At 40.9% G+C, this 19677-nt stretch overlaps 1 protein-coding gene across 3 annotated transcripts in view; it reads left to right on the top strand.

Moving 5' to 3' along the window:
- HAO1 (hydroxyacid oxidase 1) overlaps positions 1-19677 on the top strand; it is a 64462-nt gene that overhangs the window by 37206 nt on the left and 7579 nt on the right. For all 3 annotated transcript variants that reach the window (XM_012529898.3, XM_004470684.5, XM_058287540.2), the window contains 2 exons: positions 5876-6051; positions 15144-15235. In XM_012529898.3, coding sequence (XP_012385352.1) covers positions 5876-6051; positions 15144-15235 — 268 coding nt within the window. The remainder of the gene's footprint in view (positions 1-5875; positions 6052-15143; positions 15236-19677) is intronic.

Below are 19677 nucleotides of genomic sequence, written 5' to 3'. Positions count from 1 at the left end.
CATCCCCTGCCCCACGAGGAGCGAATAACGAGCAGCTCGTCCAGGTTCTGAGCACAGGAGGCGCCACAGCTGATGCCCCCCGGCCCCGGGCGCACGCTGTCCTCCTTTGTCCTGGCGGCTTGGGTGGCCAGCACCCCTGGTCACTGTCTCCGCGGCCACAGCCAGCTCTCCCAGGCAGAGCCGGGGCTCCCTCCAGATGCCGCGTGCACACGGAAAGCCCACGTTATGTGAGCTGAAGTCGGGCTTCTCTCCCCAAGAGCCCTGACACGCGAGTGAAGCCCGGCTGCTCAGAAGTGGGGCTTGGCAGGCAAGGGGGGCGGGCAGTCCAGAGGAGGGGGCGTATATACGAGCAGAGGCTCCTTCCAGGCCTGTGACTCTGCCTGCCTGGGGGTGCACGTGTGTCTGACTCTTGGCATCTGTGACCAGTAAGAGTCAAGCATTATTGTTTGGCTTTAGTGCAAATCCAGGAACGTGTGGACATTGTAAGTGGCGCAGTTTCTTGAAACTGGGGGAGCAAAGAGAATCCTCCTCCACTCTCAGAAGCCAGGCCTGAAGCCCGGTCAACGAGCTGAGTCCTGGGGCTCTGAGCCAGGGGCCTGTTTCTTTGTCTACACCCGGGGCAGGCTGGTGTATTTACCCGAGTTAAGATTTGACTCTTTCCTCTAGTGCCAGGGGAGTTTCAAGAGAAGATGGGGTGCTTTCAGTCACTGAGTAAGATCAAGGTAAATCAGGACACCTGCCCTTTCCACCGTTTGCCCAGTGACATGTTTTCCTGAGCTCTGAAGTGAGTTCCTAATCACAGCAGCCAGAGTAGGTGGCATTGAAACAGCAGATCAGACCGAGTCCCTCCTTGGCTCCAGGCTGCCCCTGTCCTTTTAGGTCTCCTGATCACAGGCATCTGCAAGGCTTCCCAGGGCCGGCCCCTACTTCTCTGGCCTCACCCCCGCACATGCTCACCTCGCTCGCTCTTCCCCAGCCATCCTGGCTCCCGGCTCTTCTGTCACCATGGTGGGCGCGCTCGTGCCTTAAAGCCTTAGCAGTGGCTGTTCCCACTGCCCAGCGCATTCCTCCCCCAGATCAGCGTGTGGTTGCCTTCCCCACTGGCTGTAAGTCTTGGCATTAGGATTGGCTCTATGCTGGGAACCAAACTAGCAATAAACAGCGGAGACCAGGATATGGACGAGACACACACTGACATGCGGATGGGCTGGGCGGAGCAGAGGAAAAGAGAGACCCCGGGAGGAGGCCGGGTGCATGGCCCGCTGGCTTCGAAATGTCCCTGATGGGAACAACTCACACTGATGATCGTGGGGGGAAGAATAATGGCCCCCAAAGATGCCCACGTCCTAGTCCCCGGAACCTGAGAATGTGACCTTACGTGGCAAGAGAGACTTTGCAGACGTGACCAGGTTAAGGACATTGGGACAGGGAGATGATGGAGCATTATCCAGGTGGGTTTGATCTTTGTAAGAGGGAGGAAGGAGGGCCACGGTTCAAAGCGAAGGTTGCTGGAGCCAAGGGACACGGCAGCCTCTAGAAGCTGGAAAAGGTTTGGGGAAGGCTCCCTGGAGCCACGGCAGGCACACAGCTCCGTGGACCCCTCGAGTCTGGTCTGGTGGGACCTGTTTTGGATTTCTGCCCAACAGAACTGTAAGGTGATAAATCTGTGTAGTTTTAAGCCACCCCATTTGGTAATTTGCTACATCCGGCAGCAGCAGGGGACTAACACAACAACACTTTCTCTGCTACCTTCCTCTTCAGAGTAGCTTCCCCGTGAGGCCAGCACTGATTATGTTTACAATTCCAGATTGAGCCTCTAACAGCTCACACCCCTCTTATCTGTTCTACTTTTTTTTCCCCTTTTTTTGTGTGTAGAAAACACCTTCTAATGTGCTCCATAATTACTTATTGACTATAGTTATTGTTTATTTTCTGTTCCCCCCTTGCTATGTGGGTAGAGATTTTCAACTGTTTTGTTCATAGTTATATCCCTAAACCTAAAACACTGGCACATAGTAGATGCTTAATATGTAATTGTTTAATCAATAAATAATATTCTAGAACATAGGAAATTTATCCAATATAACATGACTAAGAAGAAGCAGAACAAGGGATTGAACTCAAACTTAAAATCCGTGCCCTGAATTTTTCTTTTAAGTATCCAGCTACACTGAGAAAGAAATTACCAAGGTCAGGTTATCGATGTAAGGGTTTTCTTCGCCAAAGAATGGAAGGCCAGTGCTTTCTGTGTCTATTCTCACATGTTACGGAGCTCTCTGTCAGCGTCTCTCATCTCGTGTTGATTTCTGGGCTCTAATGGTTATTTCCCCCCTGCCCCTTCCATGCCCCGCCCTGCTGTTTCTGCTGTCCATTTCCATTTGCTGTGTGATCTTCTATATCTATTTCTCTTTTTGTTTTCTCATCTTTCTCTTCTAGGATTCACCAGGATTCTCTCCTGGGGACCTCTGATGTGGGGAGAAGTTCCCTGTCAATTGTGCCACCTCAGTCCCTGGTCTGTGCTGCACTTAATCTTGACTCTCCCCTTCATCTCTCTTTTCTTGTGTCATCATCTTGCTGCGTGACTCACTTGTGTGGGCACTGGCTCACCACTGGGCACTCGACTCATTGTGTGGGCTCTTGGCTTGCCACTCGGGCACTAGCTCGCTGTGCAGGCATGCTTTTCTCTTCTTCTTTTCCACCAGGAGGCCCCAGGGATCGAACCCGGGTCCTCCCATATGGTAGGTGGCAGCCCTATCACTTGAGCCACTTCTGCTTCCCTCTAATGATTATTTATTTTATTTTTAAATTTCCCAATGTAGAGACAGGTGTCTTTCTCTTGAATGCCACATTATCAATACTTACAATAAATCATATCACATATTACTCAAATAATACTTATTAGTCTTACTATTGGTTATTGATGCTTAACTTTCTTTAGTAGCCATTACAGTTTTTATGATGCTAACACTGAAAGCTAAAATAATTTCTATATTAGATTAAAAATTACATCTGGGGGCCATTCAAGGTATAATGAATGCTTTACAAGGAAGAACTTCTCTCTTGCCTTTAGGTCATGAAACAGATCAGGATTCAGAGAAGTAAGCCCTATGTAACCATGTTATTATTTTGATGTTGCCCTTTTCCTTCTTACGGAATGGAATACTTTGGTTATCAGAAGCTGCTTTAAGTGTTTTTCACGTGTATGTCATAATCCAAATAAAAATGGCATTCATGGAGGGTTTTTTGGGAGCCGTTGGTAAAGCACTCCATCGTGGGTCTCCGTCAAGATATCTGAAAACTTTTTCTTGGCTTCTGGCTTTGAACAAAGTTGTAAAGGAACAACAAGGCTTCATTGTGCCCTGAAATTTCTGTAAGGCAACATTCATTCAAGTGTTGATCTGCATTTCAGCGTCCAAGAATAACAACAGTTATTTATATAATTTTATTCATGTTTCTGTTTTTTCCTATCCATTTCACCCTTTCACCCTGCCCTGCTGAAACACTGTAGCTTGTTTGGTATGGGGGTGGGGTACTTTGCAGTGTATATACACATACAGATGGTTTTCTTTTCTTTTTTTCCCCTCGTCTTGCCATGAACAGACAGACTGGACCTTATTCTGAACAATATTCTTTAAAAGTTTAGAATTTAATATCAGTTTGAAGTAATGGAATAGGTCTCCATCAAACGGTGGGCTTATTGAACAGAATGTTAACTTAATTCCATTCAAATTAGATTGACCACATAAGACCGAGGTCTTGCTATAATAAAAAGCACAACCCTACATGGTTTGATAAAAATAAATGCCTAAGCATTTCAGTTAAAATCACTGTCCAAGTCTAAGAAATAGATGGGTATCTATATGACTCTCAGCAGAACTGGAATTTTCTATCGTCTTTAATGGCTATCTGAATCCATGAAACTATAGGACCAACTCTTCAATGCTTTTGGAGAAAACTTTGCCAATGGCTTGAGTAGTATTACCTGGGATATGAATATTCATGACCTTGTGATAATATATGACACCCCACTATTTTAACTGAAAGTCCACTAAAATGTAAAAAGCATTTAGGATAGCTTTGTATTAAAGGAAATTGTATAACTGTTTTGAAAAAATAACTCAAATTCGTGTGCCTATATCCTTTTAGCTTTACGTAAACATTTGGGTAGTCATGGCTCTAAGGTCTTTTCTCTGTTCAGTGGCATGGCTAGTGGAGGGGAAGAAAGAGCTAAGACTAAGCCAGAGACGGATTTTTATAGCTGTACTATTACACTGAGAGGAGACAGCTAGCAGGGTAAGACGGGCCAGAAGACCAAGGTCACTCTCATCATTCAAAGACATCGTCACATCAGAGAAATGAGGCTTGCAACTAGAATTGTGGCTTAGGCGGCTCAGTCACAGGGGTGGTGACATCGTGCATCCAGATGACAGAAGTCACAAGTGCAGGCGGCAAAGATGAGCCCCTAGTTTGAAGACCTGCCAATGTCTAGATATCAATACACTAGAGCAAGAAAAATGATTTCAGGTACAGGATGAGCCAGTCGTAGATTCTTAGAGAGGACTCAGAGAAATATTGGTCTAAGATGAGTTAACAAAATTAGACATTAGGGAAGGCAGCAACTCAGAAGGGCTGAGCCTCAGATTTGGTTCCTCTAGAAGCTGACTATGAGTCAGTGATTTAAGTGCAAGTAGTTCATTTGGGAGGTCAAGGGAGTACTGATGAGGAGTGAGAAAGTGGCCAGGGAGGGAAGGCAGTGAACAAAGACAGCTGCAACTGTGACAGCTGAGCTTAATCCTGGAAACCCTGGCGCTCATGTAGAACACCTGACTGTCTACTGAGGGTGGAGAGCTGGGGTATTTCTACACTTGTATCTCTAGGACTTCTAGCCTGCTGTGTGGGTGACAGATCAGGCTTCAGCCGCAAATGAGAGACACAGGCAAACAGACGAAGGTGCTGAGAGTTGGAAAGTTCATGCTCTGGTCGGGATTGCCCAGAAGGTTGGGGGAAATTGAGGGAGCAGATCAAGAGCCTTCGAGACAAAAGCAAAACGAAGAAGGGAAGGGGAGAAATGTGAACTCCTCTGCTGACAAACCTCTCCTTCTTCTCCCCACGTGACTCCCCTCCACCCCCCACCCCCAATGAGCACAGCAGGAAGTGTCTAGAGCATCTCAATGGACAGAAGGTGTTACTGCTCTTCAAGACTCCTCTAGAATTTTCCACAAGGGCAATGCAGGGTGTCCTGAGGTCAGGTGTAATAGCCAGGATGCACCTGAGATCTGAGCAATGAGAATGGGATCAGGAGTCAAGGACCCTGGCTGGAACCCCAGGACTGCCATTTGCTACTTTTATACTTGAGGGCCTCTCTTTCTGCACTTCTGTTCTTATTTTCTATAGAAAATAGAAATTAAAAAGTGCCAAACTTACTTTCCAGAAGTTTATTAAAGAAAACATTGTGATAATATGGTATACGAAAGGCCTTTGTAAATTGTAAAGCACCAGGCAAATGTTCATCATTATGATTAATTTGCATCACTGGTTTAAAATAACATCAAGTCTACTGTCTACATTCATAAACTTAAAAAGGAACAGCTATCTGAACTGAGCCACATATTTTCCCTTTAAACTGATTTGTTTGTAAAAACAGAGACCAAGATGTAAATGAAACTTTTGGCAATCTATTAAGTCCACTACTAGATTGTCACATTTAGCCTGGAGTCCTACATCAAAACAGAAAATATTCATGCAGTCTATCTATAGATGATTGAGAAATAAAGAGCCAGCTGTTTTGAGAGGGGTAATTTTTCATTGAATGAATTACTATAAAGATACATTTAATCTTGGGAAGTTACTCATTTTATGTATCTCTTTATTTCAGAATGAAAAATTTTGAAACCAATGATTTAGCATTTTCTCCTAAAGAAGATTTTGGAGACAACAGTGGACTTGCAGCATATGTGGCCAAAGCAATAGACCCGTCTATCAGCTGGGAGGATATTAAATGGCTTAGGGGACTGACAACTCTACCAATTGTTGCAAAAGGCATTTTGAGAGGTTTGTTTATTTCTCTACTTGAATTCACACCAACTTTATCATCCTGCGTACATAAGGTTATGACACTTTTTAAGGGAAAGGAAGTAACAGGAAAAATTAATGTGGAAATCAAAAGACACATCCATCTCTCAATTCTTTCAGTGTTACTGAGGGAATATCACCTTGTTCATGGGTAATACTCTGAAAGATAGTTGGACTCTCCTGATGTCAGGTGTTACCCTTTTCAAAGTATACTAGTGCTCTACTTTGGCACTGTCATTGAATCAGAGAGCTAGACAAGAACATCTTGACTTCCTTGGTTTGGCTGAAAGCTGAAACAATAGCTCTCAGACCAAAGAGACATCCCGGGATGGTATTATGATAGCCAGACTTGTTTTCAGAGCCCTTTCTCTTTTACTCCTAATCACCTTTCCTTGCTACCTAAGAAAAGACTAAGATTAATTTTTGAGAATGGTGAACCCTACATCACCTCCTGGTGGAGAATGGCTGACTGTGACTTTTAAATCCTCAGGTAAAGGACCTTGACTGCTTCCCCAGAATTACCTGTATTGAAATCCCACAGGGAGGAACCACTGACTCTGATAACTTTGATGTATATATATATATATAACTGATACATATATTTTCAACTGAAAGATTTAAGTGGTTCTTGGAAGAGAGTTTCTATTAACTCATTTCTGAGTCTCACGAGGACTTAGAATCAAGAGTTTTTCATTGGTTTTATTTGAATATGTGTGAGAAACATGGTCCCTGTTTATGAAGTACTCAGAGTCTTGCCTACTTTAGTTATTTAAATATCTGGTTGCAGAAATGAAGCTCATAGAAGTGAGATAATGGGTCCAAAGCAACCTTTAGTTGTGGAGATGTGTTTGAATCTGGTTCTTAATCTGTGCATTTTAAAAATTATTGTCCTTTCCTTTTGATCATTGGCCTAGATCAAAGTTTCCATACACTTCAATAAGTGTATATCCTGGTGTTAAACAATTGTTTTACTCACCTTATATCCTTATTGTCATCTATGACTTTAAGAGCTACCTACTGGAGCTACAGTCAAATCTAGGTACCAAAGAGCATTAACCTGAATATTCTGCCCCATTCACTCATCCGTTTGATTTTTCACTCACTCACCCATTCATGTCATAAACATTTATCATGCTTACAGTATGCTAAAGTTTAAAAAATAAAATAATTTGAGGTCCTTGGCATATAAACAACTATTTTGGGTGCAATAAAATGCTAAAGGGGAAGTGGATTTGGCTCAATGGATAGAGCGTCCACCTACCACATGGGAGGTCCAGGGTTCAAACCCAGGGCCTCCTGACCTGTGTGGAGCTGGCCCATGCGCAGTGCTGATGCATGCAAGGAGTGCAGTGCCATGCAGGGGTGTCCCCCATGTAGGGGAGCCCCATACACAAGGAGTGCGTCCCGTAAAGAGAGCTGCCCAGTGCAAAAAATGTGCAGCCTGCCAAGGAGTGGTGCCACACACATGGAGAGTTGACACAGCAAGATGACACAACAAAAAGAGACACAGATTCCTGGTGCCGCCTGATAAAAATGGAAGTGGACACAGAAGAACACACAGTCAAAGGACACAGAGAGCAGACAATTGAGGGTGGGGGTGGGGAAGGGGAGAGAAACAAAATCTTTAAAAAAATGTTAAAGGTGTAGAGACAAATCTATGCAGTATATGAATGGGACTTAAAAGTAGTTGTGGATAATTCTAAGAGTGTATTATGAAAGGGTTCATTTCAGAATGAAAGATGAGGCTGGAGCATAGCCTTGATATTAGGCCAATTGACTATTTCAAACTGAAATGCTAGCAAAGTAAAGTCGTCATTAGTAATGATACAGAAAATACGTAAACCATGTTACAGACTCTAGATTTTAAGCTAAGGTGATTGAGAGCCTCTGAAGGATCTTAATCACCACTATCACAATGACCTCATCAGATTAGAATTTTAGAGAAAACACACTTCCTACAATGGACCTAATGGATGGAGGTGGCAAAATTGTGGTCAGGGAGGACATTTAGGAGATAATTATTTCCCAGGCATGAGGTATTCATATAGTGGCCTAGAATAATGCCAATGGAGGGATTTAAGGGAGTATGTGATTTTTAAACTTAATCCAGTTTTACATTTCTAATTCATTCTCATGACAGAGGTGACCCAAAAGAACTGAACTGAAAACACCCAGGAAGAATAAAATTTTAGTCTAGTTCCATACTTGCCTCAGTTAAACAGGGGACAAATGTAAGAGTGAGATAATTTCATCTCTCAGATGACTTTTCAATTAGGAATCCTAATTTATATAATTTCCTACAACTCTGTCCTATAGAATATAAGGCAAATCCATTGAGTTAGACTTTAGTATCATGTGTTATGTTGAAAAATAGTTTGGCTTCTAGAAGTACATTCTGCAATGATCTTACCTAGGAATACCACCACCACCATCACTAGTACCATCACCATCACCATCACCATCCCATCACCATCACCACTGCTACCTTCGCAATGAGCACCACCATCACCATCACCATCACTACCACCACCACCATCACAATGACCACCACCACCATCACCATCATCACCACTACCATCACAATGACCATCACCAGACCACCACCATGATCACCACCATGATCACTACACCACCACTACCATCACAATGACCACCACCACCATCACTAGTACCATCACCACCACCATCACAACCACCACCACCACACAATGACCACCACAACCATCACAATGACCACCACCACCACCACCGCCATCACCATCACCACCACCACCACCACCATCACAACCACCACCACCACCACCGCCATCACCATCACCACTATCACCATCATCACCACTTCCACCACAATGACCACCACCACCTTCACTAGTACCATCACCGTCACCACCATCACCACCACCACCTTCACTAGTACCATCATCATCACCACCATCACCACCACCACCATCACAACGACCACCATCATTGTCACCATCGCCATCATCACCACTGCCACCATCACAACGACCATCATCACTACCACCACCACTACCATCACAATGATCACCACTATCACAATGACCACCATTATCACCACCACCACCACCATCGCTGTCACCACTGCCCACCATCACTACCACCACAACCATCCCCACCATAGCCACCACCACCAGCATCACTGCCACATCACACCATTTCTCTTTTCTTCTCATCCAAAGGGGTCCTGAGGATGGTTCCTACACAATCTTCCTAATGCCTCATACACAGTAAACAGCTCAAATATTTATAGAGTAAAAATCCCTCAGTTAAAACTATATATTGGGAATGGATGTAGCTCAGTGGTTGAGTGCCAGATTCAACCCCCAGTGCCTCCTAAAAATATAAATAACTACATAAATGTCTGTATTAATCTTAAGTAGAAACTAGAATATATGAAAAAAAAAACACAAAACACAAAAACCTATATGGATCTATATAATTAGAGAGAGCTCAAGAGCAAGAGAAAGAATGAAGAGGCACTTGACATTTAAAAGGAAATAGCTTATTTATACATATACAGTTTACATAGTCAGGATTCCTGTAACTGTTTGTTTCATTTATTTAACAAACAAGAATCATCTCTATGACAACAACTGCATTAAGTTAACACACCTGCTTAATCTGGATATGGTAGGCGTGATGGGGAGACCTGTTCAGGGAAACCTGTTTCTTAACATTTCACATATCTTCATCCAGAAGTCTCAAGGGCTGACTGAGAGTCACTCATCCTCTTTCTCTTTCCTTTTACCAGAAAGGTGTGGATTATGTTTGTAGAAGCATGTAATCATGGGCAAATAGAAAGATCTAGATGAAACATCCTTACCACCATTTAAAAATTTATATTTTAATTAATGCAAGTTGGAATGCAAGATGCAATCTCTTGCTGTGGCTGAAATCTCTTGTTGGAGAACTTCAGCACAGACTACAAACATACTAGAGATAAGATTTGATCTTCGTCGGAACTCACACTAACAAACTTTATGAGCAAAGGCATAATGCTTTTTAGAGGATTAATTTATCTAACTAAATTGCCTCACTTCCATTTTGAATTTTGTTTTTGAGAAACTATTTTCTAATTAGCTCTCTTAAAATATAAGTTTATTCAGATGCTCTCAAAAAATATACATTCACTGTTCCTGGATTGTTCTAAACTGTTTCCATGTGTCTAGGCTTTAGTTACTAAGCTCTTGTAAGTCAACACAGAGTCTTAGGTCAAAAGTTCTAATTGTTTGAGGCTAAATCTTGAGCACTTATATTTCACTTTAGTATTTTAAATCAAATATGGAAATAATATATTGATAATATACCAAACCATGCTATCGACTATTGTATTTGTGCATCAACCAACATATTACATGGTAAATTAATAAATATGGAATAGCAACCAGTATTTTTAAGGATTAATGAACATTTTGATGTCAGAACATTTTTTATCCTCTTGAAGCAAATTTGCTTTTCTCTCTGGGTTAGAGTAAAGTGGAAAACTGTGAAGATTTCCTAAGCAGCTAATTAAAGGGGCGTATATTTGGTCATAAATTATTTTTATTTTCTTTGTTTCTTCAGATACTCATTATCCTATGCTGTGAGCAAATCATTCTGTCATTTCTCCCTACACTTCCAGCACTACCTGAAAGAACATGGAAGACCATTTGAAATGATGGAAGCATTTACTTCAAATGGAAGCCCCCATATAGTTGTAATTTTGACTCATATGAAACTTTATTATCATAAACAGAGCTCAGACTTACCAAAAGCATCCAGCAACTAATCCAATTGTCTACACCCACCCATCTTTTAGCTTATACTCCGCATACCATAAGATGGAAATAATGACAATAGTTAACATTTGAGTGCTTACCATGCTCATTCAACTCATTTAATTCATAAACCAGTCTTATATGTATTATTATTCCCATTTTATGGTATAGGAAACTGATGCACAGAGAATTTATTTGCCATTTACAAAGTAATGGGAGTGGGATGCAAATCTATGTGGTCGGACTCCTGAGTCAAAGCAGTTAGTTACTTCTCTTTACTGTATAGGATCTTTCACTGATAATATTCAAGATCTCAAATCACAGGTTGTAGCTACATGGTGGCAGACATCTGAATATAAATTGGAGGACAAGATGCATCCTCAATCTTGGGGTTGATAAATAAATAGTTCATATTTTGTTTTTAATTATTATTTGATATTTGGTATCATGCCCAGAACTAGATAACCAGGACTAATTATACCAATGCAGACTATATTATTTACAATATTTTTAAAGTCATTATAGTAACAAAGAAATCTAACAACACATCTAAGTACATATCTTTATTAGGATAGGTAGGATCAAATATTAAAGCTGAGCTGTCCAATATAGTGGCAACTATCACATGTGACTAAGTTAATTAAAATTTAATAAAATCAAAATTCCAGTTTCTTAGTCACTCTGGTCATATTTAAAGTACCCAGTTGTTACATGTGGCTAGTGTTTACTGTATGGAATTCATTCATATGTAGAATATTTCCATTATCACAGAACGTTCTATTGGACAGCTGTGCATTAAGGACATATCGCACTTTCCAAACATGTTTTAAATGATAGTGTTTGGAGATACTGGTTAAAATGCTGGACTGAGTATATATGTACCCTCTTAGCAAACTCAAGTCCTCACAGCAATGAAAGAACAGAAATCCAAAAAATACATAAACCTATGACAGCAAAGCAAAGAAAAATGAGTGATACTAACAGTGGTGAAGATTTCACGAAATTTCTAAACGAAAAATGTAAAAAAACATGTTGATAGAAAAAATGTGGAAGAGAATTGCACCTCAAAATATGTGAGGGACGTGTACTGGAGATAGGAACAAATTATATAAAGAATCCCTGAGAGACTGTAGGTGGATATTCTGCAAATGTGACAGAAGTTGGGCAGGAAATGTGGAGACTGAGAACAAGGAGAATAATTGAAGATCTATTGCAGTGGCCAAAATCCTGCTCCCCTTCCTCCCCCTTCTCATTTGCAACAATTGGCGATGACTTGGCATTTGCCTTTCAATATGGAAGCAGATTGACTCCTTTCAAAGAAATAAAGGTATGGTTGGGAAAATTAATAGGCACTAGTAGGCATTTACAATATGACATGATGCTGTCCTCATTTTGGCATATGGGAAGCTCATAGTCTAATGGTCTCTCAGTTGACATTCCCTGCCTTATATAATTTGTATCACTTTTTCCACTCGTGGCAAAAACTTATTGGGGATAAAATCAATTTTCAAAATAATCCCCAAAGCCTGCATTGGCTGCTCAATCTTCTTCATTGACTATAAAGGGAAAATTTAGCATAACGAGCCCTATCAGTAGCACCAAAATATAAAGGACAAAAATAAATCTACAGAAAAACTGACCCAGAAGAAACAGATGAAACAACAACAACAAAAAGAACTTTAAAAATTCTAAATGAAAGACTCAGAGAAGTTGAAAATATATTTTACCTAAATAAGAGAAGTATGCTATGAAAAGAAAATCAGATTATATAAAGGAACTCCTAAATTAAAAATAAAATGGTTGAACAATAGAATTGATGACATTTCACAAAATGTAAAACAACAATATGAATAGAAAGAAAACGATTAAATGAATGAGAGACATGAGAACACTTTAAAAGGTATAATATCAAACTGATAGGAGTTTTAGAAAGAATAATCAAAGGAAAAGGCAGGGAGGAGATTTTTAAAGCAGCTGATTGCCAAATGCTACAGACATAAGTCATTAGATTAAAGAAACAAACCAAAAACCATCATATTCATTATGAAAATTCAGAACTTTGTATACAGAGAAAACAAAAAGAAATTGGTTACTTATAAAGGAATAAGAAACTGGCATAAGTTTTCTTAACAACAATTGGTACTAGAAGGCAGTGGAGTCATGTTGTCAAAGTTCTGAGGAAAAATGACTTTTCAACCTATGTTGTTATACCCAACCCAACTATCAATTAAATGCAAGAACAGATATGCCAGTGATCTAAAAGTTTACTTCCCATGAATCTCTTTTTAGGAAGTCACAAAGGAATGTACTAGAAACAAACTAGAATATAAACCAAACAGGAGCATGAACAAGGCAAAAGTGTACTCAAACAGGAGGATACCTCATGCTGGAGATATGCAGGCATCCTTGAGAGTAACCACAGTGTAACAGAGAAGTAAAGGGCCCAGGAGGTTATCTCCAGGGAGAAAAAAGGTGATTTAAATAAGATTAGATTAATTGAAAGAGTATAAAAACTTGAGGATATTTTAAGATCTCACAATAATTAGAAGAAAAATTAAGAAAGGCAGAAAATTCAGGAAAAGGAATCTGCATAATGTAACAGATATGGATCAAATATGAAGCAATATTAAAATGTATAATATTAAGCAATTAATGGGGTGGGAAAAAGTTCAATCTTGAGACTAGGTCCTTTCTCCCATGAGTGCCTCAGAAGCTACCAGTGAGATCTCACAGGATGTCATGCATGCTGGATTAAAACAGAGAGCCAAAGGTGGTCTCATAGAATCATCAAATGTTATGTTTAATATAAAATGCATATGGAATGTTAGGCATATGTCAAGTATATCGCAAACTACATGACAAAACAAAGGCTTGCAAGTAAATAGATGAAGTACAAAGTAATTGATCAGTGTTACCCATAATTAATATCCAAATTGAATTTATATCAGATTTACTGTCAGGAAATTCATGTCAGATGAACTTCCGTGCTATTTCATTGCATGTTAGGGTTTGTAACACCATTCCTTAAAGGGTGATTTTTGTATAATAAAAATTATATAGGTTTACATTTTCATACACTTGTTTTAGAAGAAGAATATTGCTAGCATCACTTGAAGAAATGAGATATATAAAAACTATTTTTCCATGAAACATAGTTTCAACACTTGTGTTTTAGCATAAAATTTTGAAACAATTGATTTACAAAGACTATTAAGTCTCTTTTTTATTAATTTTAGTCGTGTGTCCTCGATCTCCATTGCTGAATTTATAGGTATATGTAGTGTTCTCTATCCATCTGCTTAAGTTTCCAGTATATGAATTTCACTACAACCTTGAACTGATGGGCTTTAGTTACTTTTGCTCTTTGAATGTTAAACTTGAGAACTAGTATTATTTTCATGATTCTATTAGCAAACGATTTGTTACTGGGAGCATGCTGAAAAAAATAATTTAAAATACAACATATTAAATGAAACTGTAGAAATTTGATTCCAGAGAACAAATATTTCTAAATAAACTTTTTATTTATTTATTTATTTATTTAATTTCACCCCCTCCCCTGGTTGTCTGTTCTTGGTGTCTATTTGTTGCGTCTTGTTTCTTTGTCTGCTTTTGTTTCTTTGTCCGCTTCTGTTGTCGTCAGCGGCACAGGAAGTGTGGGCGGCGCCATTCCTGGGCAGGCTGCACTTTTCTTTTCACGCTGGGCGGCTTTCCTCATGGGCGCACTCCTTGCGTGTGGGGGCTCCCCCACGCGGGGGACACCCTTGCGTGGCACGGCACTCCTTGCGCGCATCAGCACTGCGCATGGCCAGCTCCACACGGGTCGAGGAGGCCCGGGGTTTGAACCGCGGACCTCCCATATGGTAGACGGACGCCCTAACCACTGGGCCAAAGTCCGTTTCCCTAAATACTTTTTCATTGCCTGTTATATTTAAAATGCTTGCCATTTAAGTGTTCTCTTACGCTGTCCAAATTATAGAGGAGTAATTGCTATGGTCTTATTAATAAAAAAAATATTTGGCAAAAGTACTTTCTTATAAGGATCAGCAAATTTTAGCTGCATGTGCTACCCGTTGGTCATTTTATTTCGTAATTAAATAGTTAAAAGTGCTAAACATTACTTTGGCCAAGAAACTAGCTCTAATGTTTAGATGTGACCCTTCGGGGTATTTCTAGTTTGAAGGTACAAGCAAGCTGAAAGCATGTGTTGCCCAACCCTGGATGCTGAGGCCTCTAACGCCCAGCTTTTTGTTGAACTATAGTTTCCATATGATGTTCTCTCGCTCTTCCCAGGTGATGATGCCAAGGAAGCAGTTAAACATGGTTTGGATGGGATCTTGGTGTCGAATCATGGGGCTCGACAACTTGACGGGGTGCCGGCCACTGTGAGTTTTGGCTAATACTGGGATTTCTCATTTCCAATCACAGTTTTGATCATCTCTCTCTGTCTCTTTTGAGTGTATATTTTTGAGTGATCCCTGAGAGTCAAAGAAATATGAATATATGATATCTCAGATTTTAAGCTTAATGGTACAAAACTACTGAAATTAGCTGATTAATTAGCCTGATAACATTTATTACGTATGAAAGTCCCTGGTAAATACTAATGTATTTTGGGGTAGGGGTTATTCTTGTATTCATCAGTACTCTGACAAGTATATATAAATTGGATTATGAAAGAAAAGACTAGGCTAAGAAGACTAGTCCAAAGAAGAGGAGCTCATAGACAATTCTGGGACTACAGAAGGCTTTGGTGAAGTTCTAGGACATGTATACAACTGTGAGGTGGGGGCTGCAGAGCTGCAGAGAGCCTGGGTGGGTGGGTAAGGAGCTCCAGGTGAAGGGAGGCTGCCAGTTGTTCTGGTTGAGTTGAGAATGACTTGTCTGTACATTAGCGTCACCTGGGGAACTTGAGCTACTCAAATGCATCAGCATCTTGGGGGCCGGGGCACAGCATCAGGAATAGTTTTTTTGAGAACCTGAGGTGATTCTAATGTGCAGCCACAGTTTTAAAATGCTGTCAACACTCTGCTTGGCAAACCAAGCTATAAAAGTACACTAGACTGGGCTGAAATTCTGTGTGACTGAGTTAGAACTAGGATGGAGAACAGTTAGTGTCAAAAGGGTCAAAAGACAAAGAGATCACCAGATGCTCTGGGGCAGAATTTAAGATCAAGGATGGGGAGACTAGAAGTGGATCATAAGTCGTGGATACAAACACATGTCCAGGAACTGGAAGCAGGATGTGGCCAGGGTATGGGGTGTTAAACAAGTCCTGGTGGAGGACTTGGCCCAGTGGTTAGGGTGTCCATCTGCCACATGGGAGGTCCGCGGTTCAAACCCCGGGCCTCCTTGACCCATGTGGAGCTGGCCCATGTGCAGTGCTGATGCGCAAGGAGTGCCGTGCCACGCAGGGGTGTCCCCCGTGTAGGGGAGCCCCACACGCAAGGAGTGCGCCCTGTAAGGAGAGCCGCCCAGAGCGAAAGAAAGTGTAGCCTGCCCAGGAGTGGTGCCGCACACACGGAGAGCTGACATAGGAAGATGACGCAACAAAAAGAAACACAGATTCTTGTGCCGCTGACAAGAACAGAAGTGGATAAAGAAGCAGCAGCAAATAGACACAGAGAACAGACAACCGGGGTGGGGGGGTGGAAGGGAGAAAAATAAATAAAATAAATCTTTACAAAATGAAACAAAAAAAAACCAACAAGTCCTTTACCACCTGCCCTCTGGTGGGGACTTGGCCAAGTCCCTTCAGAGGAGACATGGATGCCACCACAGCCTTTCTTGGCTCTCTCGGGGAAGAGCGAGGCATCCGTATTTGAGGAACACCAAGGAATCCATGTTATGCGCAATGTCTATGGCCCTGGGGGGTCCTGGGAAACATGCCTACCTGGACAGATATGGAAATACATATTCTTGAGTATGTAAAACCTATAGAAAAACCTATAGAAAAGCCTTAGATTAACAGCAGCAACAATGTTTATGAATTGGATTTTGGCACGATAGGCAGTGAGGAGCTGGTTTAGGTGACCTGATAAATTTACGAGCCAAGGGACAGGAGGCAGAGGGCCAGAAGGCAGTGCGGCCAATGGAATGAAGTTCTGCTCCAAATGTTAATCTCCTCATCTTTTGAAGTTTAACTGGCAACTAGATTACTTCTTTGGTACCTTTGAATTTTAACTTTTTCTAATTTTATTTATCATAGGCAAAGTAAGCTAGCATCCTATATCAAAACTTACTTCAAAGAATATTGATGGGGAGCGGCTATAGCTCAAGTGGTTGAGTGCCTACTTCCCATGGACAAGGTCCCAGGTTTAATCTCTGGTACCTCCTAAAAACAAAAATATAAAAACCAGCTTGCACTGGGGAGCAGATGTAGCTCAGTGGTTGAGTGCCTGCATCCTGTATGCAAGGTCCTGGTCAATCCCCAGTAACTCCAGATGGACTTTTGCAGACCGCCACCTCTCCCTGAACTGAATAATCATGTACATTGCCCCGCTTTGATTGGTGCTTGCTCATTTCTGGTTGTTAGGTGGATGGTTTAATTGGGAAGTGGACTAGTGCTTTCTAGGAGGTAGGGGAGGGAGAATGATGTTATTGTTTAGCAGGTACAGAGCTTCTGTTTAGGGTGATGAAAGGGTTTTAGAAAAAAGTAGTGGTGATGATTATACAACATTGTGAATGTACTTAATGCTACTGAATAGTAAACTTAAAAATGATTGAAATGGTAAATTTTATGTTTTATACATTTTACTGCAATAGAAAATGTTTTTAAAAAGCTTACTTTAAAAAAAGTTGTATTTACTAAATAAAGTAGATCCATGTGCTTTCTAAACCATTACCTCTCACTGAGCTGGAAAATCATGTACATTTTCCCCCTTTGATCAGAGTTATTTAGTCCTGGTTCTTAGATGGATGGCTTTAATTGGGATGGTCAGCGGAATTTATTCAAACAGCTGCAAGTACAGTAGAACCAAGAACATCTCTGTCAAGCAGTAATAATTTGTTTCATTGAATAAGCAGGTTCATCGATCCAAATCCATAAATCAGTTTATTTATCAGAATAAATGACTACAGGAGCCTTTGGGTGTGAATATTTGCATTCCCAGCTTTTTCTAAAGCATCAGTGAGAGGAACAAATCAAGTCTTTTCACACCATAGGATTGTACAGTCAAGGTTTAAGAATCATACAACTGGAAGATCTCAGCCTCTTCTGATTCTGTTTTACTTGTAGAGATGTGCTTTTCAGGTAAGGAGCTATGGAGAGTGGAGTCCCGCTCCTGGCCGGGAGGAGAGGCTGGCGCCAGCTCAGGGCTTCTTCTCAGATTTATACCTCACTTGTGTATGAAGACACAGGCTTAGTGTGTAGGTCAAATTAAGTTTGTTTTCTAAAAATAAAATCTAAATCTACTGAAATCAAATCTAACTAGATTTTAAGGGGAAAAAAATCTAAGCGGTGCGGTTTATTTCCCTCTGGCTGTGGGGATATGGAAACTTATCTAAAAGGGCTTTTTGAGCTGTGGTCTCTGAGACTGTTTAAAAAAAAAACAATAACGCTCTCCTTTTCATGCCATGTGCGTGAGGGCAGTGGATACTTGCTTGAGTTTTGCCTCATATTTTAGAGCAAGCTGAAGGCCGATGATGATGAGGGAAGTGAGAGAAAGAATTCGTTTTGTGGTGAAGGGTGTTTCCCCACAGTACGCTTGACGTGAGTGGAAAAAGATTTGAGGGAACCTGTTTGTAAAGCGTTTCAGTAGCTGCTGGAAAGGTCCTGCTGTCCTGCCACTTCTCCTGGGTCACAGAGTCCCAGGAGCAGAACGAGCGCATGGAAAGAGCCCTGGAATGGGGTTCCAGAGTCTTCGGTTCGAGTCCTGGCCGTGCGTCTCTTAAGCCATGGATGAGTAAGTCAGACGCCACCAGCCAGGGCTGTCATGGTGTTTTGTTGGTTGCACAAAGAAAGCAGCTAGACTACATGAGTCTTATACTTCTAGAAACCATTCAAGCACTGTGATCCACAGGCCCCCTTTGTATGTAGAAATAAAGATCTATAGGGGTACGGTTACAGAAATTTAACTTTATTTTATGTTAATACATTGCTACCAAGAACCACTGCCAGGCCTCTGCGATGCCCAATAGGAATTAAACAATATACTCTGTGGGATATATGGAAACCTCTTATATTTTTTAATGTAACATTTTTTGTGATCTATGTATCTTCAAAAAAACAAAACAAAACAAAACAAAAAAACAGCAAAAAAGCCTAATAAACTCATGTCATGATCCTTCCCCTTACGGTAATAATATGGCCCACACTGGCCTCGAAGGAATTAGAGGACACTGTGATATAATCTAATCAGTTTCAACAATGAATAGAACAAGAGCTTCTCCAACTGGAGTCTAAAGAAAGTCTGTGAACCCAAGGAGCATTTTTGTTTTTCAATCTTATGTTTTCATTTTGATGCTAACTGGACCCAAGACACTTTAAGCTTATAAATATAATTTTTTTTTCTGGTGAAATTTCTCATCTGTAAAACATTTTTCATCGACTAAGTATTTGGGTTGTCAAGCCACCTTTTCTCTAATTAGGTCCTTGGATATGTTTTGTGGGATGTAAAATATTTTATTTCTCTTTAGAGGGGTGCATGGAATTCTACCATTGAGAAACACTTTATGTATCAGTTGGCTTTTGCTATGTAACACACCATCCTGAAACTTAGTGGGTTAAAACAATAGCCATTTATTCATTTCAAAATTTTGGGGGGGCGCAGTTTGGGCTGGGATATAGTGGAAGGTTTTCTAGTCTTGGCTGGGCTCACTTATGTGT

Source organism: Dasypus novemcinctus, chromosome 24 (assembly GCF_030445035.2).
Source record: "Dasypus novemcinctus isolate mDasNov1 chromosome 24, mDasNov1.1.hap2, whole genome shotgun sequence".
In the NCBI taxonomy this organism is placed as follows: Eukaryota; Metazoa; Chordata; class Mammalia; order Cingulata; family Dasypodidae; genus Dasypus; species Dasypus novemcinctus.
Note: the sequence above shows the minus strand (reverse complement) of the source record. Positions and strands in the feature narration are given on the sequence as shown.